The sequence below is a fragment of the Perissodus microlepis genome, chromosome 13, assembly GCF_051167445.1.
Source record: "Perissodus microlepis isolate ML-2025 ecotype Zambia chromosome 13, ASM5116744v1, whole genome shotgun sequence".
NCBI classification, from domain to species: Eukaryota; Metazoa; Chordata; class Actinopteri; order Cichliformes; family Cichlidae; genus Perissodus; species Perissodus microlepis.
Window position 1 is genome coordinate 25,524,455 of NC_140473.1, and position 26,661 is coordinate 25,551,115.

The window sequence follows — 26,661 nt, forward strand, 5'->3', positions numbered from 1 at the left end:
TAAATTTATAGTTGCTGATAATAGATCGAATTGCATGAATTCAACTTATAGACTCATAAACTGAAACGAGAACTAAATAAACAATGTGTGTATTTATTTATATGTATAAAAGTAAACAAAGAGAAGTTATTGCATTAGAGTTGAAGAATATCTGGAGGATGTCTTATTGGACTGCTGTTTACAGTGATTAGCCAATTAGATATTAAAAAATTAAAAATGAATATATGCTGTTATTTTTATTACATTTGATAACATTTATATTACATTGGTCACTTAGTTCTTTTTATTGTTTTTACAGGATTAATTGTTCAACAGACTATTGGATGATGAATATAATAAATGCAGAAATGACTGCAGCTCCATATGTTTATATTTATATAATATTCATTATTCATGTTTATTAAGGGGGATGTTTCTGTTTCTTCCTCAGGATGATGACGACGACCCCGGGATGCTTCATGTGGTTCATTTAGGGATGGTTTGAAAAGACTGAACAACAGATAAGACTTTATTAATCCCAGAGGGACACAACATCTCACCAATAACAAGCACAGTAGCTACTTTGCTTGAACCTTAATCTATAAAGGGTTTAAAAGTCCCCTCATTCACAGCCACACATGGAAAACTGTTTATTTTTTTATACCTGTCATAGAACGTTTGTGAATTTCAGCCAAATCAGAAACATGAAATTCACTGAATTCAGCTTATTTCGTGTCTTTGTGAAGTCCAAATGAACCCTTGAAGGAAACACTTACCTGCTTCTTCTTTTAAAAACACGGCAGAAAATGTTTAAAACCTTTACATTAATCAGCCTGAAAAAATAAAGACTCCCATTTTACACTCATCACACTGATATTGGATGTTCCAGGCTTCCTCTGCACGCGCATGTGTGCGTGTGCGCCGAGTGGATGTGTGTGTTTGCGTGTTGGCCGAGATTACAGGCCGCAGTTTTATTCATGAACGGGAGCCAACCAGCGACTTTAAAGCATCGCGCGGAGCCCCTTTCCTGAACAGCAGCCATAGCCGTGTCAGAGCTGTCGACGCGCTGCGCTCACCGACTAATCTGACAGCGCCGCGCGAGCCCTAATCCCTCACTGTATCGTAATCTATTTACTTTGCATTCTAAGAGGATTTCCACCAAAAAATATACAAGAAGCGATGTTGGAAATGGACAGAAGATCAGCGAGGATGCTTTTCTGCTGGGTTTTTTTTTTGTTTGTTTGTTTGTTTTGTTAGCTTTAAAAAAAAATCATTGTATGTTTTTCGGGGAGTCAATCCTCTACGAAAGGGATGGGTGAAAGGAATTACATTTCTGACTGATACTAATACTTCTCTTATGTAAACATCAAAATGTTATATTTCCCTTCTGATGATACAGTCACACTGCAGAGGCAGCTGGAGATAAGTGGCATCTGTCGCCGCCTTTAGTGCATCTCTTGACACGTTTATAATTTACAAACCAAGGCTGCATTATCTCCTGATTGTTTGACTTGACAGCTTGAATAAAAACTGCAAAATTGCTTAACAGGCAAACACGGGTCCCTCCCATCCCTCCGATGGCCTACACAGTCACCTTTTTGACATGCAAACAGTGAAAGCTCATAATACAAATGAAATTTCATAATACAGAAAACAAAGTGGGAGACCAAATGCTCTCCTCGGTTACCCTTTAAGCAATTATGTCAGCTTTGTGAAATCCTAAATAGTTATGCTTCATTTAAAATGTGGCCAGCAGCTTTTATTTATGAAACACCGCCTCACGCTCCAATCTTTGCCATCCGAGATGACTTGCAGAGATAGGCTTATTAGTGGTATTAACATACTGCGCGGCGTGCTGGAGCTGGGAAACGGCCTTGTTAACATTTGGAAATGAATCAAGCCTCCAGCATTTGCTATTATCCAGGTTATCTGCCTATCCCCCCCCCCCCCCCCCCCCCCCCTTCTCTGTGCAACAGCTGTGCTGTTTCTCTGCACTGCGTCTAATGATGGCCCTGATTGGACTGATACGGTTCCCCCCTCAGGGGGACGTTTGTATGATTTATAGGTTTGTTTCTGATCTCTGCGAGAGAAATCCCTAAAATATTATAGACAAATATGTCAAGACCATTAAAGACATCAAAGAGACAAGTTTACTTACAACGGAGAGTTTTTAGAAGGAAGAGATTCCCTGAAAAACGAAGAAAAATACTGACTAGTGTTACAGTTTCTCTTTGTTGTTGGTTCTCAGGTGATTGAGATGCACTTTGCTTAAGGATCACACTGCGATCGCTTCATCAAGAAAAGTGCTCGGTTATAGTTTAGCATATCTGGTTTTAATATCTGTTCCTGAAAAAGCCTCACAGACAAAAGCGTTATATCTTGATTCTCTGATTCGAACAGTTTGTTTTTCCTCTCTTTTCTTTTTTGTTAGACTAAACAAAAAATAAAGCATGGGTAAATAAAATAAATATGATCTGATGGGTCGTGTTATAGATTCTGGAGACTTCTTATGACAGCAAATTATACACACGTTATAGTTTTATCAGGCTGATACTTCATGAATGTGGCTGATTTTGTCAGATTTTCTTACAAAGTTTTCTTTTGATGTACACATGAGCTGCAAAACACTGTTAGTTATTTTCTTTAAAGAAAATTGAATTCTGAAATCCCCAAAAGATGCATTAGGATTTGTCTTCTTTTGATTTTATGAGCTGAACTAACTCTCAGACTGAAATAAATGTGCATGCAAATAATGTAAACACGTATAGAAATCTATATTTCCTCATGCGTGGTCCAAGTAGCTTTATTTCTTTGCTGTGAGATTTTAATTTTAAAGGTTTACGGTCATAGTACTGCATCATTTTTATGCATTTCTGCCCCTGGCCTCTGTTTGCGAAGAGAATCTTGTCTCTGAATGAAAAAGGAAATGTGGCCAACACGTCAGACAGCGATGCGTTGACACACAGAGACGACGTCCGCTGCGGGGAAGCGCTAAAGCCTGCAGGCCAACCAGCCCTCCATTAAGCCCTCCCAAGTCTGGTGGGCTGCAAGGAGAAGACAAGTTGTAACTTGGGATGATGAGTCTGCTGCATCCTTTGCAGATGAGATAATGTAAGCACTCTTCAGATACCTCTCTAATCCATCCCCTCCTCGCTGTGACGCAACTGATGCATGAGGAAAGAGGACAGGAAGTGGGGCTGTCATCAGAAAAACAAAAGTCAGATATGAGGGGAGTCGTCCTTTGCAGAAATCAGCGAGAGCTGCTTTCGCCGGTCCAATCTTGTCTGATTTCCCTCCATCAGCCACTTCAAGGGAGGAAAAGGAGGAGGAAGCTCAGCTGATCTCAGAGCAGCACAAAAGCCTCCAATCATTTAATTTAATGGTCTACAGTAACAGGACTTCAGTGGAGACGGTGTTGGTGATTAGCAAAACCCAAGTAAGATAATGGCAGCAGTGGTGTAGGAGGGCAGTATCAGTGTAAGCAAACATCTAGTCAAATACATCCGATTCTGCCCTGCAGTTTGGACTTCCCTTGCATGTTGGCAAAAAAAGAAATGTTAAATCTCAATCTCACCATTTTATTCTACCCATGTCAATAAAAATGCCAACTTTTCAGCCTTGTTGCCCCCATCAGACCTCTTTTCCTTTGGCTAATTCAGCACCACATGCCCATGGTTCAGACGGTGCAAGTTCATTTGGTGTGTTGTGAAACTAAACTGATGTGTGGCTGCTGGTTCTTGTCCCTGTGCATGAGTTAACAGCTGTATTTTAAAGAGCAGAATTAGACTTCACAGCAAACGAAGTGCACGCAAGGTCCCAGGAGGTCAGGAGGCCACAGTTCTTGTCTCCTTTGTGAGCTTTTTGTGTTTTGCACTTCTTTGTTTTCACTCACTCATTTGTTTAATTTTCACTCGCTGGATAGGTTTAAGAAAATATTGTTTAAATATGCTCCATTACATTATAAACCCGCAGGCTCATAATGATGCTTAAGAGTACTCAGCGCATTTAAATGGGACACGGTTCCCACTTTTGCTGGTAAAGCTGCTGCTAATTTCCTGTAACTTGCCGATAAGTTCTGTGGTTTCACCCACCGTTCTGTCTCCATATACAAGTAGTGTTGAACCACAGAGCTCCAGCTGCCCTCAAATACCGACTAGAAGCCTGTCCTCCATTCCTGATGTGATGGTGTCAGGGGGATCCACTGACTTATTTTCTCCCAAAGTAAATATAAAAAATATTTTCACCTTACCCATCTTTATTTAAACTTTGTGGATTTCCATCGCTAACATAAAAAAGGGAGGATTGTTAGATGCCATGCGAGTGAATGAAAGTGGGTCTTTTTAGTTATTATTTATGGGTGTAAATTTGAAATTATGTCATTAATATCAAACTTTTATATAGAAAGAGATCAGAAGCATGCTAGCTACTAAATTTACCAAATCATCACGTGCATAAGTGCAGCTTCACGTGGCTCCTATTGTGGTTGTAAATTTGTTTACCGGCCTTCATCCTTCATTATAATGAGGATTCTTTGCAAATTAGTACAATAAGCCACCTGGGCCTACAGTGTTTCTGTGTAAATGCACAATTTTCTGCCACAAAAAGCATTTTGTTTTTAAATTATGCCTTTTCATGCTTGTTTTAAGAAAAGCTCTCACAAGTGTTGGATGTCTCACTAGCTGGAAACTGAGAATCACCAACAAAGTGACCAGAGCTGTCTACCTGACGTAAAGAGAGGTGACCAAATCTCTCAGCACGCTTCAGGATCAGGTAACCCGTGTACTCCTTTAATTCCACAGAAATGGGACGGCTAAGACTCGATGTACAAATTGTCCCTAGTCTGTCCTCTGCTGAACTAAACCTACAGCTCCCAAACCCAAGAGGAATTTCATGAATGCTCTCAGTGCCTAGTGCCACAGGGGTGACTAAGCTGCTTTCACTCCACCAGCTCGGCTGCGCCGGCCGCCTGGACTCAGCTGTGAAATCCCCGGTGGTACTCTCGGCTTCTTTGAGTCTCAATGACGAACTCAAGGGGTTGAAGGGTTTTTAGGCCAGAAAACATTTCAAAATTACTAAACAAACCAAAACAAATCAACCAAGCTACCCTTTTTTTTTTTTTAAATTCCCATACCTGATGTTCAAATAAAGAATTTAAAAGCAGGAAACTGAGGCCTTGCCTGACAAAGCACAGAAACCTGAGACGGTGGCCCGGACTACTCCCATGTTGGTGTACAGTTGACCCCAGATCAACCTCTCAGGTAAATTTAATCCTCCTCTGTATCACCCTTCACTCTTCATACCAGCCTATGAACACAACAGGATGCCAAGGTCTGGCGACAGTCGGCAGCCAATGAAAGACAAGTGTGAGTGCTGTTTTTTTCCTGTCCTGCATGGAAATGGAAGACAAGAAAACAGTCCCAGCATGCAGGCTGCTATCGGTGCATCTGCCGAGCCTTTCGGATCTTTGTCTTGCGCACACATACACACTGACTTATCGAAGCCCAGGAGTGCTCGCAAACCAAATACTGGAGGATCAGTCCGGTTTCTGTCTTTATCTTTTCTGTCTGTCTCTTTTTTACTTTCCTAGATACAAATCTCAAACCACTCATGCGAGGACCGTCCGGCATGGTTCCAGTTCATTTCCTGGACAAAGTGTGAACAAAGTGTGAACAGTTTCCAGTCCACCCACATTCACACACCTTAACCGCAAAAGACGAGAGGCCAAAAGGTCAAATCGGCTGACAACAGGGGGACGTTGTGCTGCGATCGATCGTCCCGTTGAGCAGAATATGAAGGTGTCAGACCCTCAAAATCAGGCTTATACAAACACTGGTCACACTAATAGTTCAATAACACCCTTTTTAATTATTAAAATATCACATATCTAATATACTCCTGCAGGAAAACTGCTGCAGCACTCTGTTTTTGTATCTGTGGATTATTGTTTTAAGGCTTTAATTCTCCCTGTCAGCATTTTAGAGCATCGCATTGCCAACATTCAGGTGAAAGAACTGATTATTTGTAGTTCTGCTCATCCGTTATGTTGATTAAACGGTGTCCTCAAAAAACCCCCATGCTTCCGATCAACTAAAATCCTCCAAGAATTCAAAAACTGATTGCAAAACATGTGAGATAAACAAAGACAGAGACTGTTTGACTGGATGATATCATATAAATATAAAGGTTTCTCATTGGTGGAGCTCGGTGGAGCTCAGGTGAGGCCATGTTTTGTGTGTTTAGCTTTTCTACACGTTATTGTTGTGAAACGTGGGGAAAATATCATTGGAATTTGTGCATTTTTTCAGCAAATTTCTTGTTTTAATTTATAATAATTTCTGTCTTATTTTCAGGTCGATAAATATTTCAGTCCAGTTTTCAGATCAGTCAGAACATTTTAGGATTAGAAGACAATGTTCCAACATATTTACATCGTTTTAGAACTACATCAGGTGTAAAAAGAAGTGTGGTGCGTTTAATGTTGTCTTAGGGAAAACTAACTACATGTCTGCGTTGTTAAATCAATCTGATAGCTTCCCCTGTAGTATACATTACTTGAAAAATGTAAAATCTTAGTGTGTGAAACAGTAGAAACAATGCAAACTAAACAATGTGATTTTGTTTTTTCGACCTTTTGCTAAACATTTAATTCACCATCACCTCCTTTAAGCTTGAACATCTTGTCAAACTGCACTTGAAATCACTCCTGATGGATTTACGCCAAATAAGCGGTAATTTTCTTGACTTTCAAAGGTTTGAATTCTTTCGTTTGACACCAAAATTAATAAGTCAACAACTGAAACAGCAACACGAATATATTAATTATTAATTAAAACGATCGGATTATTTTACAGAATTTTTGTAAAAACTGAAACTTCCTTCTTTTTTGCTCCTTTCTCATTTTAGGTGGGCCATTGCTGCATTTTCGCAGGTGTACCAAAGTGCTGCTTCGTGCTCTTTATTGCTCTCTAACGCTGCGCAGAATCAGATTGCATTTGCGGGAGTAGTTTAGCCTTAAATCCCAGATTTTAATCCCTGCATTGTTCGCACTGAGTCTGATTACAGTCTGTTTTACACTCTGATTTCCTGCTCGACTGTTTAATTGGAACCGCGGCTTCGCTCGCTCAGAGGAAACTAGATGAAAAGCGCGTCTTTTCACTCCAGCTCGTGTTTGAAGGTGAGCAGCTGCCTCACGAGAGACCTGTGGCTCCCTCAAACTCCTTAAACCATCGCGCAAGAGCGGCAGCAAATATTTGTTTGATGCAAATCCGAACAAATCCGCCGCTCGCTGCGTTGTTTGCGCGTCTTGGCGCAAACACGTTTAATGTCCTGGTCTGCAGATATTTATTCAGCTGCTGCGAGACTCATTTGCATAAAGGGAGAGATAGAGAAATGGAGGGAGAGGGACAGAGTGGGAGAGGGACAGAGTGGGAGAGGGCCGGCTGCAGCTGAAACGGACTCCACACGAGCAGGAACCTAAAATATGTATCGATCAGACTGATAATCTGATCAGGGCAACAGGAAAAAGAAAAAAAAATCTCCTGAATTTTACCTTTTTATGCTTTAAATAGACTCAATTTTACGTCGTGACCTTTCCTCACAGGCGGAATAAAACTGCTTCTGTTTGTTTGCGTCGCTTTCAGAGGCCTTAAAGCGCCACAACGACCCAGATTTTACCGGGGGGAAAAATTCAAAGTCAAAGCAGTTTTTTTTTTTGTTTGTTTTTTTTTTACATTATTTGTTGCTATAATTTCCATTTCTGGTTTGGATCTTTTAAATCAAACGAAACCCGAGACTTCTGCGTAAAAGTGCATACATTTGTAGGATTTAACTTCTCACTGAGACGTATTTAAAAAGCAGAACTCAGTTGGCAAAACTGTGGCTTTCATTTTAAAAATATTTTAACCAATAAATGCAAAAAAGAAAAGGAAAATAAATTCCAGCGTTACTGTTCTCACCTTTTATAAGTTATCCTATATATATATATATATATATATATATATATATATTACTAACTTTGTGTTTCAGACGTTTTGTTGACTTTTCACAGACAGAAGTATAGAAATAATCAGCGAGAGACAGAGAGAAAGAGAGCCCTCTAATAATAAACAGAATTCAATTTGTCTTCATTAGCGGGCAGAAAAGAAAGTGCGCACAACCTGCTCATTTTCTTTACGCAAGGATGAGGGTTTAATTGGGGCAAATAATTAGCCTGAACCTCCCGCTCTCTGTGCGGCCTTCATTGCTAAAAACGCGTCCAAAACAACCTTGCCAGCGCACTGACGCGATTTATTTTTTTTTTAAAACTACCCCCCTCCTTCCTTTTGATATTGCCCCGGAGCAGAAACGCATTAAACACACACACACACTTACATGTGACCCCCCAACCTGGCCCCACCTACGTAATTACCGCATCAGAGGCGGTGAAATTCCTGCAGGATATTTTGGAGAAACTAACTCGGGGCGCAGGAGTAATTATCACGCCATTACAGCGCTGCGTTCAATTACGCCTCGATCAGCTGTCTCCCGGCTTACTGTTTGGACTGTTTGGTGAAGGAGGTTAACTTTTAAAAAAAATATGATTATTATTTTATTTTAAAAGACACTTTGCTTCCCTAAAGCAAGGAGAGATGTCAGCATTTCAATTTAAAGGCAGACACTGAGAGGATTAAACGGCTGCTCTCTAAAATGGAAATGCAAGCCTACACGGCGTTCACGGCTTGTTTTAATTATGGCCTAATTTGCATTTACCCCCGTTATAATTAGGGGATGGGGGTGGGGGGGGACAAAAATCAACAAGCTTTTAAATAAAAGTGTGACTAGTTCAAATAAGAGAAAACAGCAGTGTCGAGTTTGTAATTTGATGGTGTACAAAAAGAAACTCGACTCCCTGTTGGGAATCAAAGTGAGACAAGGAAAAATAAAATATGACTTAACGGATCTTTATTGGATGAACATGTATGTAAGGGTGGTCGCCTTTAAAGATACATTCAACATCTCACTGTCATTTTTGGAGCTATAAATCCACATTTTCCTCTCCTCCCCCAGAAGAGTTAAAATAATAATAATAATAATAAAAAGCTTTGACTCCAATAACAAGCCAAGTGCTGCGGTTCAAACATGTCCCAGAGAGGTGGTCTGCTTTGAAAACGTGGAAGCTAGAATAATAATTATAATAATAATATCTGGAAAAAAGAAAATGTCCCAGAATAGTTTCTGCATCTATAGTTTAGATTTAGAGTTTTCCCCAAGACATTTCAAATTTTGCTGAGTAAAACAAGGTGGATATAAAAGCTGAACTTTATGGCCAATTTGTTCTCTTTGGAATATTTGGGAAGATTTACATACAGTTTCTTTTTTTTTTCTTCTTTCTTTCTTTCAAAGTGGTAATAAACAATTTTAAATTCAGAAAAGAAAAAACAACAACTAAACATGGTCACTGTAACTGACCCAAATACATATTTACATATTTCAGCTCCTGTGCGCAGCTGACTAAAAATCTCTGTCATCCTAAAATAACAAATTCCAGAAAATAATAAAAACTATACAGGACTCGATGGAGGTAAAGAGGGCACGGCAGGCAGTTCCCGTCGGTGCACCAGAGGGGAAAATATTCCTCCCATCCAGAGAGCTGGTGGTCAAAGGAGTTTGGTTGAAATGACTCTTGGAAAAACAGTTTTGTTAAGCTTATCCCAAGGAGGGGTGTCTTTAAAAAAAAACCCTTTTTCTTCATCTTCAGGAAATCTGCTCCTGATGCTTTCTCTTTACAGGTCTGTCTTTTTCTTTCTTTCTTTCTTCTTTTAAACTTTGAAACAGGACGAGCGGGAGAAGGAAGTCCGATTCTTGAGCATTCCTGCTGCTATCTTGTTGTCTTATGGTTCATAAACTCTTTTGTCTTTTTAAAAAACAAGCAGTAAGCTAATCTGGAAAATAAAAGAGAGCAGACAAGCAGGGCGGGCAGTGGCGGGTGGGTGGGGAAGAAAGCCTGATCACAAGACTTGGAACCTCCAGGACGCCTGGTCTTTGTAGTCCAAGCAGTCTGTGGTGTTAAAGTTGAGCTTCCATGAAGAGGCGGCAGTCTGCTCTTTGTAATCCAGGCAGTCAGAGGAGTTGAAGGCCAGGCCGGAGCTGCCGTACGCCTGGTGGTGGTGGTGATGGTGGTGGTGGCCTGACGACTGGGAGATGTGGTGGTGCGGGTGGCCCGACATAGATGAGGCCGTCATGGGGCTGAGCTGGTGCGGGTGGTGATGGGAGTGCATGGGGGCTAGGTAGGAGCCGCAGTCCACGCCGCTAAAATAGGAGCTGGAAGGGGTGGGGTAGCCCTGGCCATAGCCCGGCGTCTGGTTGTAGGACATGGGGTAGGAGGTGGCGGCTGCAGCAGAGCCTGACATGGAACGCTGCATACAGGAGGCATTAGATGGGGGCCCGGGCTCAGGGAGCGGGGCCACGGCAGGAGCCGGAGCGTTTCCGGGGGAGATAGCGGGGCTCCATATAGAGGAGACGGTGCTGATGGAGGTAGAGGTGCTGCTGAGTGCCGCTGGGCCCGTGTGATTGGTGGACGAGGAGGAAGAGGAGGAAGAGCCCGTGCTGGAGACAGCAGGAGGTGTAAACTGGCCGCTGCTCTCAGATCCGGTACTCTCCCGGGCCGGAGAGGACTTCTTCTTGGGCGGCCGGGCTTTGGCACTGCTGCCGCTTTGCTGCTGCTGACGACACTTGGCCCTCCGGTTCTTGAACCACACCTACAACCACAAACACCAGCCAGGAGTTAGCAACCCTACACGACACCGGCCTCAGCATTTCAGGAAAAAAAGAACCTCCTGGGCCATGGTGGGAGGACATTATGGAGGAAAATTGGGGGTTATTAGCCATCAAGGTTCATTTCCACCCCGGCCCCTTGGCTTGGACCAGCCAGGGGTCTAATTTCATACCTGGTAGACGGGTCTAAGATAACAGGCTATTGAGTTTCACCACACAGTAGAGTAACTCTAGAGCACAGAGAGGGTATGATTGTGTAGAGCATTTTGCTTTACACACATTCTGAAAATAACTCGAATTGTGCCTTGGATTTCCCCTAATGCCTTTCAAGGAGCAGTGTTTGTTCAATACTGGAGTACACCAGTGAGATGTTTGGAGTATATGCAGGTTTGAGTCTTGGTTTCTTCATATTTCAGATCGAATTACACGACGTGTACTTGAAGAGCATCAAAAATGGAAAAAATAAATACAATTTTTAAAAATAATTGAGTGATTCTGCTGTAAAATAATCTTTAGTAAATTCAGTTTGTTTGCATCAGCCTACCTGGGTCTATGATATCATCATTATTATTATTATTATTTTTGAAATAAATGAAGTACTATGAGGTTTGTGGGACAAAACAAAATGCCACACAAACCAGTGTATTGAGCCAAATACAAAACAAAAAAAAGAAAAAAGAAGGCACCTACTAAATTTTACTTTACTGAGGAACTAATAAACAAACCAATGTGTGTAATTTTAATTACACTCATTATCTAACCAGTATCTAGCCATCTGCATGATTTTTGTTGTCCTTTTCTTCTTAAAATCAGTGCATTACTGGGGTACATACAAGGCCTAAAGTTACCCAGGAATCACTCTTAATTTTCCCATAATTGACTTAAATATTTGTGACTCTTTTTAAAAAAAAAAAGGTTAATGATTTAGTAGCATGAAAACGGGGATTAATGTACCATAATCTAAGATATTTGCCTGTACAGTTTGTAGCTTGCTAGCTGGAGCGTTAACCGATAATTAACCTTTAATTCAGACGCAAATGACGTCATTAAGAGTCCCTCAGGAGATAAGGGACAAAATATATTTAAATTAGAGGTTTTTGAAAATAAAGAAAATAAACTCTTTAAATAAATTACTTTGAAGTTCATAAGAGTAAGTTGACATTTTCGTTTGACTATTTTAACTAAACTTGCAGGTCTTCATTGTCCTACTTTTTAAAAATACGGTCAACCACACTTAAGACATTAACTTAATGTCAGCGGAAGCAGAAATTAAAATGTCTCTTTTTTAACTTTTTATTTATTTTTGTACCTGGACTCTTGATTCGGGCAGGTTGATTTTCAGTGCGACCTCCTCCCGCATGAATATGTCCGGGTACCGGGTTTTGGCGAACAGAGCTTCCAGGACGTCGAGCTGGGAGCGGGTGAAGGTGGTTCGCTCCCGCCGCTGCTTCCTGGGAGTAGCTGCGGGGAAGAAAGGCGACACAGAGGGGAGAGAAAGACCGGAGAACCGCGTCAGTAACACGGAGGAAACCTGTAAATAATGTCGGGTGAGTGGTAGCGACATGCAAGCCTGTCCTGCTCTGCTGTTGGCTGAGTGTTAGAAAAGAAATTGTGTCTTTTTATTTACTGTTTTACGTTTACATTTTTAGTGTGTGTACATTTTAAAATTTGTTTTTACCATTTTAACAGTGAAACACGCAATGTTGTTATTATTATTATTGTTATTATTATTATTATTATTATTATTATAATAAACGTTTCTTGTTGTTTAACTCTAACCCCTTGATTTGGAGCTCATGTTTACTGCGCATGCCTCTGTCCGGGTGCACCGTGTGTGTGGGTGAGAGAGAGAGAGTGTGTGAGTTGGGGGGGGGGGTCCTACCTGGGTAACCCACTGAGGGGTGCAGCAGGTCCATGGCAGCGCCACTGAGCCCCAGGCCGTTGACGCCATAGGGGGGCTGTTTGAGGTAGGACATCATGCTACAGGCGGTCACTGCTCCACCCAGCTCAGGCCAGCGGTTCAGTTTCCCCCGATGCTGCAGCTTGGCGGGTCAGGGGGCCGATTCCAGCTACTGCACGGAGAGGAGACACCGCAAACAAGTGAGAAGTTTGTGCGCCACCAAAAAACAAGATGAATCCCGACATGTATGTATTTCACACTGATGACCACTGCTGTCATATTTTATTATTATCATGATCATTATCACCTCTAGCTCTTCACAAATCTCTTCCAGTTTCCACTCACTCCCCCCCCCCTCCCAACCCACGGTTAACTGAAAAACGCATTTATTTTCAAATAAATGAAGAAACCAGGAAATCATAGTGTAGGAATTTAATTCAAGCTAGACATAGACCTTTTAATTGGTGCAGAATACTACGAACTTAAAAAAAACGTGTTCAGGATTATTTGATTGTTTTTTAGGATTAAGAGGGCCAAACGGCCCGAGACTCGAGCGCAGAGAGACAAATGCAAAGCTTTTATTTTGCAAAGCAGAATTTATCCACACTTTAAACCTGAAAGCTGCCCACAGACTTTACGAAAGTTATAAAAGGAGAAACTAGATTTGCATTTTGTCTCGTGTGTGTGTCCAACTATAACAACGTTTATTTACAGCAGACCTGCAAATTATTCCAGCCCTCCAAAAAAAATAATCACGCACGCGCATTCTTACTGCGACATAAACTACAAAAACACGCGCTTAAACATTTCCGTAGTATTAATAATTCAAATTAAAATAATCATCTGCCTTCTGTTTTTTGCGCTCACATATTTGTATTTGTTTTTTCAAACCTGCAGTTTAAATTTTTTTTTTCATATAAATCTGGTTATTTCACACAAGAAAAGCAAACTTAATAAAACTTATGAATAAAATGTGTGTGTGAGGTGTGTGTAGGCCTGCACTTTCTCCCTCTCTCTCTCTCTCACACACACACGCAGAATTACAAAACGCTAGATTATCGGTGTAGTTTGACAATCAATTTAAAAATACATATATAACAAAAAATCTCTGTTCTGGCTCATTCTGTTTCTTTCGGATCGACAAACTTCGTGTGCGTTTTTGACCACAGCAGGACTCCTGTGGCTCTTCAGTCCTCGGCTGAGAATTTAAGTTAAAAGTCCACCAACGTGAAACGCATTTTTCTCTCACAACCAGCTTCTGTTATTATATTTAAACCAGGCTGAGGATGTGAGGAGTCGATTTTTGTGCTTTGTTTTAAAGGTGCACAAAGTGAGGACCAAATTCAGCTGGAAAAAAGTTCAAATTTGTTTAATTTTGGATTTTTACTGGATTAAAAAGACACATTTAGCATTGTATTTTTAGTAAAGCAACACTTCGGTCTTCTTTACTTTTCGGCTCTTAAAAAAAGAAAAACAAAAGAGAGAGTGAGAGAGACAGAGAAAATTAATAAATAAAACCCTGCATGGTTTTATTTTTGTTTCTAGTAAAGTATTGCTGGTTAAGTAAAGACGCAAACCTGAAGGGAAATAAGCAAAATTATATCTACATATTCAGCAGCTCCTAAAACATTTACACACACACACACACACACACACACACACAAAGAGTCCGGGTGGAGAAACTAGTTTGCGTGCAGACTGATCTGAAGCTCAAAAACACGCAACCCGGGAGTGTGAATTAAATTAGTGGGGTTATTTTAACAATGACCAAACCAAACCTCTGCGTGCCAAACGCGTATTCCAGCAGCTCTTTAAAAAACGTGCTTCCAGCTCAGCCAGGCCGGAGTGAAAAGGCGAGATCTCCGTGCAAATGAACTCAATTAGAATTTAGATTAGACCTCCGGGGAGAGAGAGCGTTTCAGAAGGGTCCTTATCAGCAAAATAAATTAACAAAAACCAAAAAAACACGCCTCTCCAATTATCTGCTGAGCGCTTCGGAGTCTTTAATGGACAATTGCTCTTAATAAAAATAAATAAAAACTTACAGGAATGGGAATATTAAAAAAAAAAAAAAAATACAAATAAAGGAGGAGGAAGTTGGCTCGATTTATCGGCTTCAAGATGAAGTCCTTGACAGTGCTGAGTAATTGATATCTGCGCAAAAATTCAATATAAAAGTGCAGCGGTACAAACTGAAATCAGGTGCGTGGTACAGGTTATTCATGAAAAATATTTCAGTTTTTTTTTTTTTTTTTTAAATATATACATTTTAATATCTTTTTGTACTTTAGCTATAGGGTTACTTCGTGAATGAACCGCGGCTCAGAGTTCCTCGGAGCGAAAATGCGCACAAACCAGAAGATTTTGCGTAAAATCAGCGAAAGAAAACAGGAAACTTTACCTTGTTGTTCTCCTGCCCTTGTCCCGAGCGCTCGAACCGCAAGAGGCGAGTAAAAATTATCCAGCTGCAGGAAGTCTGCGGGGCACAAAACTCGCGCAGCGGCCGCAGACTTTCTCAGAAACAAATATCAGTGCGCAAACCGAGCAGCATCACCAGCATTGCCGCGTCCTCGGTGCGGTTCCGGCCGTTTTTACAGCCAAATAAATCAAACTCATTTGCTTTCAGGGGGTTTGTCGTTGTCTGTCAGAGTGTTAAGGTGATTTCTAATGGAGATGGATGGAGATTGATCACCTTCTCTCCGCCCCGCGCCTCTATGAGCGGAGGATCACCTGCGGATCCGCCTCCTGCAGCCAATCAGCGAGGGCTAGCGAGCTGACGGACGGCGCAGGCCACCTATGGGCGAGCAGAGGCAGCCGGGGGGAGCCCACTCCCACTCATCTTCCCCCACCACCCTTCCTCCTCCTCCTCTTCTCAGTCCCGGACCACAGGAACCACAGAGCGGTTTTAAAAAGATGGAAATGTTTCGTAGGCCTGCAGGGGGAAGGTGCTTCAGAGGCTGCAGGCCTGCGCTCTGCTGTGCGTATAAGAAGAATTTAGAAGGTACTCGCACCTTACAGGAACCAGTTTTTTTTATTGTTTGCATGCCGGGTATAGAGCATCTTTGCTGGGATTGTCAGCAAACTTTAGTGCTGACTTTCCTCCACCTAAAATACATATTCTGGGTTTTTGAAAAGCTCCCCCCCCAAACAAAAAACAGACGAACAAACGCGTCAATGGCAAAGGTTACAAATCAAGATTTAGTAGCAATAGAAACCCGAGGAAACCCCCGCTGTAGTTTGGCAGTTATTTCCTAAAAAAACAAAACACACATTTACGAGAAAAGGCCTCGAAGCTTCAGCCACATTATTATCTACGGTCACCGTCACCGTTTGTTTCTCTGCCATTTTTTTAAAACACAAACAAGTGGACACAGAACCATAAAACAGAGGAAGAAGAAGTTAAAATTATCCATTTTGATTTTTTTTGTGATGCCCCCTCCCAGCCTCCTCCCTTCTTTTTTTTCTCTCCCCCGCACACACACACCAGTCTCATGAATATGAATGAGGTTTAATCCCCATTTAGAATTACATTTGAGGATGGTTGACGTAAAGTTTAATAGGGATAGACCTCCAACTCACTGCGGAGGAAAAAGAAGAATCCACAGAAGAAGAATCAGCAGCAGAAAGCTGCGGTCACTGAATCAAATCCTGTGTTGATGTTTTTAACACGTTTTTAACCCTCCGCACTTAAAGAAAAACACTGCGTATGCTTTATGATTTGGCCTGAGTGGTACCGGGTGTCGGAGGGGGAGGGGGGATGCCGCTTCTTATTCTCTGCAAAAACACAAACTTTTGTAAATGAGGCCCGAGCTGAAAGCGAGCTAATGCTCAAAAAGAGAGGGAGAGGGTGAGAGAGAGCAGGGATTGAACTTACAATTTTATGTGTGTGTGTGAGTGAGGAAGAGGAGGAGGAGTATCAAAGTGGAGGCCGATGGGACTTAAAAGTCATCGATGAGAGCACTTTGACAGAGAAACTTGAGCATCAAAAGTCTGCAGAGCACAATAATAACAATTACAAAAAAATAAAAAATAAAGAAAAAAAAAATATGTAGGTTGTGTGCGTAGGCCTGCAGTGATGCTTATTACAGACGCACCTGAACGCACCTTTCTGTGCAGGTCCGTGTTTTTACGCAGGGGCCAAAATCAAAGAGAAATCAGGCCCGTTTGATTGAAGGGAGGCTGTGTGCGCAGAGAGGAGGCGGCCTAAAGTGGAGGTATTTGATTTGGGTTTCACGCACCTTTTATCCATTTTTTATTTCCACCACATCTGAAGTCCGAGCTGTCAGAGGGCCGGCGAAGGCTCTGACCGAAATACCACCACCCCTCCTCTCCTCTCCTCTGCACATGCACACACAGGCTCCGTTAAATTATGCAAAAAGGCCATTCAACAAATATGGCCCTCACAACACAAAAGAGACGGTTTATTCTGACATTTCCCCTGCATTGCTTTTTTCCTCTGCCCCTTCCATCCTCTCTCGATGTGAGTAAGACCCCGAGATAAACCCCTGAACAAGTATCAAGTTATCAAGTTGCACCAACCTTTTGTAATAAGAGTATTTTGTCTAATCCCAAATTGCAGTTGAATTTTCTTAATGCTGAGCTGGTAAAGCCTGGGATTAGGCGGTGAGGAGAGGAGGGGGAAAAGTTTTGTCCCTTCAGCCGGCAGGATTGGAAGCGGGGATCTGTGGGGATGTTGTCGGTGCTTATTAAAACGATGATGCATAAAACGGACTGTTGTAGGAGCCCCGGCGCTGCACGCAGAGACCGCAGCTCCCTCAGGTGCAGCTTTTTTGGACGGCGGCGAGGGAAGTGAAAAACGCAGAGGCCGAGCGGCGCTCAGCACCTGTGAGGTGAGGCCAGGAGACTTCAAAGCTCAGGAGATAATCCATTCAGCTGAAGGATCCTCAGCTGCACAGCAGCGCCGAGCCACCGCCGCTTTTTTTTTTTTTTTTTTACGCAGCGCCTCGCTCTTATTCAGCGAAAAAAGGAAAACGACTCCAAATAAATTTTCACTCCTTCTGCTTCTGCTGGAGCGTTAAAGAAAGCCGGGCGATGCTGCGGAGGTAGGACAGGTCGGTTTCAACCGTTTTATTCTTAACAAAATGCAAAAACGCCAAATTAAAAACATGCAGTGATTCATTTAAAATGGTTTAAAGTCGTTTTCAGTGAAGTTGAAGTAATTTAGAGAAAGTTAAAACTTTTAAAAGTTCAGTTTTACGCATGAATGATTGTGTAAGGACACAGCCTTTAAAATGTTGCATGTAAAATAATTTATAAGTTAAGTGTAAACGACAGGTTGTGTGCATCATTTTAAAGATTTTTCTCTCACACACACTCAGCACCGTTCAGGCTCTGCTCTTTTTCCTCCAGATCACAGGCGCCCGCGATAAACGCGCTGCAATACAAAGTCAAACAAAGCGCCTCGGGGGACGCAGAGTGCGTAATGTGCGCGTACAGTCGGTCCCAAGCAGAGAAGAAACGAATCAGCAAATTAATTTGAAAGTATTAGAAAGGCCGGGGAGGACGTCTGCTGTCACAACCGATTTTCCTGCTTTAATCGGGGATGGGAGGCTGCCTGCAGGGACGGAGAGGAGGGTTAAACCGCAGACACTTTGTTCATCCGGAGCTTTTATTGCAGGAACATTTTCCACACTTCATTTCAGTAAAATGGTGCAAATTAAAATGGACACTTTAAGAATTTAAGGGTGTGATTTTTTTTCTACATCTTTGAAAATTAATACCAATTGTTGTGCCCGCCCTCCTCCCCTCATCCGTGGCTGCGGGTGACCGAGCCTCTCCAGCTCTGCAGTCCGTCCTCAGCGCGCACAGGAGCGGCCCAGAGAGAGGTGTGAGAGAGGGGGGAAAACATCTGCTCGGAACAAAGTGATCTCTCTAATCTTCCTCGGAGGAACCTGCTCGACACCGACCTCAAAGAAGAAAAGAAAAAACCCGCCAATTTTAATTTATAAACACGCGCACAGGTCGCAGGGGAATTGAACAGAGCGCCGAATAATAAACGCAACGCTCGCCGGTGGAGGCGGTGATAGGGGCCACTTATGTGCGGGGGCTGCAGCCAAAGGCGTGCATTTCAATAACTTTTTAAATTATGTAAACAGAAAGAGGAGGAAAAAAAAAAGAGTTCAGATCGAGGATTGGAGATATTTCTTTAAACTGGGAGTAAAAAATAAATACAAATATTTGGAACAGAGTTTTGAAAGTGCGTGCGCGTTTTGAAAAATAGAAAATGAGTAAAAAAAACCCATTAAATATAACAATAAAGATTTTAAAATCCACAGCGGCTGGGTTTTTTGTTTTTTAAGAAGAGGCCATACAGCGTCTTGTGGAGTATGAAATCATAAAGACTTTATTACTGAAGACTTGGGTTATGACACTGGAATAAATAATCAGATAAATGTTCACACGTAAAAAGAACAGCTGCACAAGATGTGGAGCTCTAAGAGATGGAAGCATATTTCTCTTCTTCTGAATACAATAAATAGAAACCAAAAGTGTTGAGCAAAATGAAACGTGATGGTAGATTCACTTAACAAGCAGCTTATAGGACAAATGGCAATAAATAATATATATATATATATCTGTTGTTTTCTGACTGCATGACTCCTGATGGAGGGAAAAAAAGATTTTGGAAGCTGTTGGTCAGAGCAGTGATGAAAATATACAACAAGTGTTTTGTTTTTTTTTTCCTTTCTTTGTTTTGGTAAACTGCTTTCAAGCCAAGACGATAAAAAAGCAATAGGAAAGTCAAGATTTGTGAACAGTAATGCTTCCCAAGTTAAGATATTTTACAAGTAAAAAGTGAGATAATTAAAAGATACGGTCAAGTAATGAAGTAGCTTGAAAAGAGCAATGTTATCTCTTTGTTTTTCTTTAAAAAGTCTGACTGAAAAGTCAACCCACCTCATCATCTTCTGAATATGATGGGGGGAAAAAGAAAACTAAAGAAAATAAAACAAATAAGAGTAAAATTTCCCCCATTGTTGTGCTGTACCTCAAATCCACCACAGACTGTGCCTGGTCTCCACATTCAGACGGAGCGAGCTGCACACAGGCTGTGCGCTGCCCTCGTCTCACACGTATTCATGTTTGTTACACAGGTACCGTTCTCGAGAAAGTAAAGCAGAGTTCAAATTTAAAAAAAAAATAAAATAAAATAAAGCGGGACAGTCCGAGTCCGTAAAAAGTTGGTGCAAAGGTGTCGCAGGGCCTCTTCGCTCAGCCGAGTCTCTGCGGTTAATCTGACCCGAACATAAACCTCAAAGGGATTCCAATAACTGACAGAAATGTCTCGACTCCACTATCAAATAAAATGATCGATAATAATCATGTGATACATTTCTTTTATCGGCTACATTTGTTGGTTGTGTTTGCTGACAATCACTGAAGGACGCACTTCTCCTCTTTCTTGGCCATCTTGCCTTTGTTCTGCTCCAGCGTCCTCTCCAGGTGCTCGTCCTCCTCCTCGGCCCTGCGGACGGCAAAAGGTCAAAAGGTCAGATGTCTCGGGGTGGGGTTGGGGTAAGGGACAGACACAGGTAAAACAGCTGGTGCCACGGTGAACGCCGCTGCACCACCTGTGGGGTGGCCAGGTGCCAGGGGCCACGTTCTGACCTTTTACCTGCCTGCGGCGCCCTGGAAGGGATCCCACCCGTGCAGGTGCGCCGCAGGGCACACTCGCCGTGCTTTCTCTACGTCCACAGCTTCTTGGGGACGTCTGTGACACCACAGGAGCGCCTGCTGTGCAGCTCACAGTGTTTTTATACTTGTGTTCAGTGTTTTTAAGTAACTTACTCTTTTTCCTGGGCGTCCAGGTCCCTGACCAGCGCGTCTCGCTTGTTGACCAGTATGACCAGCTCATCCAGCAGCAGCTGCTCCCGTCTCTTCTGGGCCTCGGTCTTCTGCCAGTCTGCAACACAACCAGAGACCTGCAGTCAGCGGTGGAGACACTGAGGATATTTTTTTTCTAAAAACCTCACAGAGACACAGAGGCCGCAGGATGCCTACATCTTCTTCTGGACTGAACCTGTAACTGAAGTGTTTTCAAAAAGATTTTTGGGTTTCCTGGATGTGGCTTCATTTATTTGAGGACTGCAGATGATCAGAAAGACGGAGAAACAGTTTCATCACCTCACTGACCTGCTGGACTGTGATGGAGCGGGACGTAAATGTGACGTGTAAACACGCTCCGTCAGGTTGCGCGCACAGTGATGGCGTCATGTTAATGTGCAACTTCTCACAGGTATAAGATGGCTCTCGTTCTTTTATAACCTCTAACTTCTCAGGAACACACAAGCTCTATTAAAGCGGCAGCTCTGCTGAACGACGGCATTCACGATCGTTTGTATTTGTCACATTTTTAGTTTTATCCTGAAGTAAATTAAGTTTGAAAGTCTCCTAAATTGAGTTTTAATGGTCCAAAATCCTCCACAGAAACTTATAAATAAATACCAACCCCTGAATGTCACCTCCTCAGCCAAACAAACAAACAAACACACACACGTAGGTGAACCCCTGACTCTCGTCTCTCAGTTCTCCAGGGTCTTTGCAGGAAGGGGCCCCACAGGGTCCAGGTGGGACCCTGATCCAAATCCCCTCAGCCTCTCCCTGGAGGAGGGGGGCAGCCCACAGGAGAGCGCTCGCTCCCCCTGGGGCTCGAATATCCGCCTGGCGCCCTCGGCTCTGCATTCACCCAACACCAGGGCAGCGCTCCTCCCTCCCTCACCCCAAAAAACTCACCCTAAACACTCACTGCAACCTTTTTGTGCAGTTTAAAACAACCACCACACTTAGCATGCACAGACAGGACAACATATGCTGTACATAAATTAAACTGAATGAGATTCAACTTCTCGTCGTGTCACACACACGGCTGCCGGTTGCAGTGTTTTATCCATTTCACTGCCTCAAAGCTGGAGAAAGGCAGGAAATCTCCTTCTGCTCCTCAGCTCAGTGTGAGAACGTGTCTCCCTCTAAAACCTCCCTCCATCGTTTCATAATAAAACTGAAAAAAAAAAAAAAAAAAACGCTTCGTCCCAGCGAGAATTCAAACAAACCCAAACTGAACTTCTGTGGCGCGTAGGCAACTTCACCCCTCTATCAATATTTAACCGGCTATTGATTCGAGAATAAAAGGAATGTTGTAAAATGTCAGTCCCAAAATAAGTGTGGCTTTATTAAAAATAAATATCCCCCCTCCTCCTCCTCCTCCTCATTGAGTCAAATTGCGGCAGTCAGGCTGTGTGCGTGTCACGCTGGGCCCAGTGGGTTTGTCCTGAAAGGTCTGCGCTCTCTTCATTGGCCCCGCTCGTCCCTTTGAAGTCGACCACAGAGCGAAATGAACACAGTCCCAATATTTGGCTCTCTAGCCCCCCCCTCGTTATTTTTCTCTCTCTCAGGGAAGCAAATTTACTCTCTTCTGGTTTTTGTTCAGGAGTTAACAAATACTTCAAAATGTGTCTGAATCTGCACCTCGAGGATTTGTTGCTCTTATTTATTTATTTTTTTAAAACATGTGGTTCTTTAGGAAGAATCAGAACAAAGTGTGGGGAATATTGGGTGAGTCATCAGCTTTAGATAACTGAGACAGGAATGTATGCCATAAATCTCCCACAATCCTCTCTCAGAAGAGGAGGGTTCACGACGAACGAGGTGGTTTTTATTTTTTATTTTTTAATCTCCTTCAAAGGATTTCTCAGCCAAAAAGCCAAAGACCTGCTGGACCCGGGGTGTGCATGGGAGGGGAAGGGGACCCATGAGTGAGCTCACTGCTGTCAATCACATGTCTCAGAGTCCCGCCCCCCTCATTAGGAAGGTAAACAATAAAAAGAGCCGATGAGCGACGTGACCAGGCAACACCAGAGCGGGGCAGGCTGGGTAACCAGAGACGCAGGAACAAACAAAACAGCCTGCAGCCACTCAGACCCCCCCCAATGTAAGCCACGCCCCCCTCCATAAGAGAGTGGGAGAGGGAGGTTAAAGACTTAGGAGTGTGTACAACTCACACGGTGGGTGCGTATTCAGATAACTCTCACCGTGCACGCCAGCGGTAACCATGTGAATCTGCACAAGGCACACAAGAATGCGCTGGTTCAAATCCCCATGAACACCCCCCTCTTCTCTCCCTGCTCGCTATCCCCGACGCTAAATTTATTCAAGAGAGCAAACCGGTCCAAAGCCCGTTCTCTCAAAGCGGGACGAGGCCGCCCTTCATGCATCCGAGTCCGTCTGGCTGCCTCTTTTTCTGTTTTATACCAAAAGGGTTTCAATCGCAGCTTTTTTTGGACACAGACACCAAAATAAAATTTATTCACCTTCATTTCTTTGCTTTTTTACCCCCCTCGTCCTCTTTAGGCCCTGAGAGCTGATTTCGGCTGAAATCCAAGTGTCATCAGAGAGAGAAGGGGGGAAGGGGACTGATAATTAAAAAACAGCTAAAAAGCAACAAACACAAAGGTTAAAAATTGCAAGAGAAAAGTTCTCTTTAAATTACTAAGATTGCTTTTGTTGAGGTTCAAATATAAAGGAAAAAAGTTTATATTGCAGTTTCAGAGCAGTTCATCCTCTACTTGGCCAAGAGATGACTGCATAACTGCATGTGACTTAATCTGCCCATCTATGTGATTTACTCCTGTAGGGACCTGACGTTTAGGGAAGCTGCGTGTAAAAGAGTACCAGTCCACCTTTTCTCCCAGGAAAGGCAGTATGAATGGGGGGTGGCCTTTCTTGTTAGCTTCTGAAGCCATTTTCCACACATGCACTCCACCCCTGAACCTTTCCAGACTTTACCCAGGTTCCCAAAGTTTGTGTGATGCTTTTTTGTTCAGACGTGTGGACAAAGTAGCTAATATTGTCCTTAATTCCATGAGTGTATGTCAGGTGTGCTCTACCACCTAAAACACGCTGAATATTTCTAGTAGTGCAAACCTTTGTGAAGCAGTGTTTCCTGCCTCAAGGAGGAAAATTTATCTACAAGAGGACAAACCTGCCCTTAACACATTTAAACACAACTTGAACCTTTATAACTTTGATGGCTCATAAACTATTTAACATGCTGACGGCAGCTACCAATTTACAGGATTTACTGCCTTTAGCCTCTGGGTGAGTATCAGGTGAGAAAGTTTGGCTTAGCTTCATTGTGTCTGTTTGCCATAAAAACATTCAGAATTGTAGTTTTCTGGTCTACGTGTCCAGCAGAAGACTGAGAACATCACGGTAGATACAACAATCAAGTGGTTTTCCACCTGTGTGAAGCTGGCTGAACCACAGGAAAGATTTTACATCTCTTAAAAAGCTGTAATTTCTTTCCAGGCATGAATGTGAACATTTTCAGCATCTGTTCAGCCTCATGTGACGATTAGCAGCATGTAATACCACGTTAGCTTCACTACAGGTGGCACCTGTCCTCAACATAAACACCAAGTTAAAACAGCTGGAGACGATGCGAATATTAAACTTCAAGCGTGGAAGCACTTCAACCTACACAAACACCTGAGCTGTGAATAGATAATTAAACACACTGGTCTTCTGAATTCACCAAAACTCGAGCCCGGCGACACGTGGAACGAAGCCTGTTGCTATCGGCCTCTTCAGTCAGTCTGAAAGAGTTGGCGACATCATCAAAAGTTGCCCATGTGATCGGATTCCAAAGTGCACCTAATCAATCAGGGTCTGTAGTGCGCTGTCCCGATGTGTTACAAAGCCCAAATAGATTTACAAATGGGCTGTGTGTGTGTGTGTCGGGGGTGTGGAGAGGGATAAGCTCCTGCATAGGATTACATATTGATTTTAAACATATAAAAAAGCTTATCATATCAAACCATAACAAGGGGAGAGAAGAAGAAAAAAAAAAACCAACTCTGGGACCCGGCTATGCATAAATTCCTTTTAGATGGCGAGAGGGCGTCCACTTTAAAAACAGACACACACACACACACACACACACACGGGCCCTCGAAGGAAGCCAAGACGCCGCTCCGTGTGTGCGTACATAGGTGTGAATCGGTAAGCAGATAAAGAGGGCATAGTGGATCAATTTTTGTGGCAGGGAGATGAGAGCATGGCATACAGATGGCATTTCCCCGCCTGGCATCACACCAAGACGGTACAAGGAGGTGGTTATCACTGAGCATGCTCATAAACGACATCAACAGGGGCCTGGAAGCCTCGGCCCTGATCCTGACCGTTTTATTCTGCACATTTAATCAAACCTTGAACACCGTTTTAATGTCAAGCTGCTTTAAACTTCAGTTACGGAGCATTTTTATCTTACACCGACTGATGTTTGGATGCTTTAATGATGCAAAGGCCCACCTCAAGTCAAGACCTCTGTGCTGTTAACCTTCACGTGTCAGACTGGGGTCATTTATAGGTGTTGTTGGGATATTTTTAATCATGAAAATCGTTCCTTACAACTTTTCATATTTTACTACAGGGATTGGCCCAGTGCTGTGGCAGGGAAATGCAACTACGTGGACTTATTTATTACCTATAGGAGTGTTTTGTTAAGATTACTGGCTTTGGTTTGATTATAATTTTCCACTTGTGATCGCTGCGTTGTGATTTTACGCAGTGAATCATGGTTAACAGACCTAGAGTAGATTTACTGCTGCAGAAACCTCGAGGCAGACACTTGATGTCCAAAGATGAGTCAGCATCAGTTACCAAATTATGTTTGAGTACTTTTGTAAAAATGTATTCTGAATATTCCTCATGTACAGATGACACATTTGATTTAAACAAAAACAACAGACGTACAGTGACGACACTGTTAATTCACTCAAACATCTTAAATTTTACATTTATTGCGATTATTGTGCTGATCTGTTGTTTTTTAAAGGTTTGTGATGCACTAATGTGTAAAATACTGCACTGCTGTGTACTGATATGAAATCATCTAAATATACAGTTCTTTCTTTCTTTATTCAGTTAGACAAAGCATTGCTTAGGGTCACACTAGACCATTAGTTGTTCTGTATTTATCAGTTAATATGTGCTGAGATCCAAAGTGCAGGAAAAATACCTGGCACTGTAGTGAATCCTGCAGCTGTAGCCCTGCAAACTATCCCCTCCCTTCCTCCCCTCTCTCTCTCCCCCTTGTGTGACTTTAATGTTTCTACATTGTGCCTTTTCACTACATCAGGAATCACTGCTCCGTTAAGATCTTCTAACTCAAACAAACAAAAATCTGAGAAAAGTTGAGAAGAATTTGTCCTTTTGCAGAATATTGGCTTCAAAGTTGATTTCAGATGAATCGTCTTCTCCCCCACGATGCTCTTTCCACCTCAAAGCTTCCCCTCTTTCTTTTCTTCCTCCCCTCCTCCTCGTCCTCTTGTACCCGACTGTCCCAGTAAGCTTACGTCAGCCTCATAAACGTGGAATAAAACATCACGAGTCAAACCTTTGCCTCAGAACAGAGAGGAGGCCGAGCGGCTTAACTTATAATCTCCTGCCTTTAACTTTCATCAAACCCTTAAATGTCTACATCACTGCAGAGACTACTCGCAGGATTTTCCTTTCTCTATAACTGCTTACAAATATTACCCACATCTGCCGCAGCTGGACGGTAAATCAGGAGATATTTAACATCTTTTCACACAAAAAGACGAAGACAGAAACTTCAGGTCTTCACACTGACCTCACAATGTGTGTGTGATTCAGCATGTGTGTCAGCTGAGAGGGAGAGGTGCGTTTGATTCAGTGCAGGTATATATTTTTCTCAGCAGGGCGTGTGTGTGTGAGGGCAGGTGTGTTTCTTCTCTCGCTCTGAGTCATCTCTCTCTCTCTGTGTCATCGACTGGCCAACCAAATCAGCAATTATTCGCACGCCCAACCATCGCTCAATGGACCTGCCCAAGCACCAAATAAGAGCTGGGGAGACGCGCACACACACACACACACACACACACACACAGAAAATGAAAGGTGGAAACACACCTGTGAGATGTAAACTCACAGACGCAGGCAAACGGAGACCAACAGACACACACACACACACACCTTTCTTCCCAGCAGCT

The 26,661-nt window shown here is 42.7% G+C and overlaps 3 protein-coding genes and 1 long non-coding RNA gene across 10 annotated transcripts in view; 2 read left to right on the forward strand and 2 right to left on the reverse strand.

Moving 5' to 3' along the window:
• The window catches only part of wdpcp (WD repeat containing planar cell polarity effector), an 89,626-nt gene extending 84,718 nt beyond the window's left edge, over nt 1-4,908 (forward strand). For 2 of the 4 annotated variants that reach the window (XM_084948415.1, XM_084948417.1), the window contains exon 18: nt 431-4,908. In XM_084948415.1, the coding sequence (XP_084804541.1) occupies nt 431-484 (54 nt within the window). In that variant the 3' untranslated portion in view covers nt 485-4,908. The remainder of the gene's footprint in view (nt 1-430) is intronic. The other 2 variants (XM_084948414.1, XM_084948416.1) reach the window with 2 other exon arrangements.
• Nucleotides 4,909-8,902: 3,994 nt separating this feature from the next.
• On the reverse strand, nt 8,903-15,328 carry otx1 (orthodenticle homeobox 1). The gene is made up of 4 exons (XM_084948670.1): nt 15,033-15,328; nt 12,614-12,803; nt 12,041-12,192; nt 8,903-10,715 (listed from the first exon to the last, which is right to left on the reverse strand). The coding sequence occupies exons 2-4, from the start codon at nt 12,708-12,710 to the stop codon at nt 9,966-9,968; spliced, it is 999 nt and encodes a 332-aa protein (XP_084804796.1). The 5' UTR covers nt 12,711-12,803; nt 15,033-15,328; the 3' UTR covers nt 8,903-9,965.
• A 2,166-nt stretch (nt 15,329-17,494) lies between these two features.
• Nucleotides 17,495-25,552, forward strand: LOC146375235 (uncharacterized). The gene is made up of 2 exons (XR_014801971.1): nt 17,495-17,703; nt 20,461-25,552. It is a non-coding gene; the product is annotated as an uncharacterized LOC146375235 (long non-coding RNA).
• ehbp1 (EH domain binding protein 1) overlaps nt 18,970-26,661 on the reverse strand; it is a 159,940-nt gene continuing 152,248 nt past the window's right edge. For all 4 annotated transcript variants that reach the window (XM_084948666.1, XM_084948667.1, XM_084948669.1 and 1 more), the window contains 2 exons: nt 20,441-20,555; nt 18,970-20,117 (listed from right to left, as the gene is read on the reverse strand). In XM_084948666.1, the coding sequence (XP_084804792.1) occupies nt 20,027-20,117; nt 20,441-20,555 (206 nt within the window). In that variant the 3' untranslated portion in view covers nt 18,970-20,026. The remainder of the gene's footprint in view (nt 20,118-20,440; nt 20,556-26,661) is intronic.

Coding starts and splice junctions, on each gene's coding strand:
- otx1 (XM_084948670.1), bottom strand. CDS start 12,710: ATGATGTCCTACCTCAAACAGCCCCCCTATGGCGTCAACGGCCTGGGG. Junction 12,193..12,613: donor CCCCTCAGTGGGTTACCCAG/GTAGGACCCCCC, acceptor TCTTCCCCGCAG/CTACTCCCAGGAAGCAGCGG. Junction 10,716..12,040: donor TGCCCGAATCAAGAGTCCAG/GTACAAAAATAA, acceptor TTGTGGTTGTAG/GTGTGGTTCAAGAACCGGAG.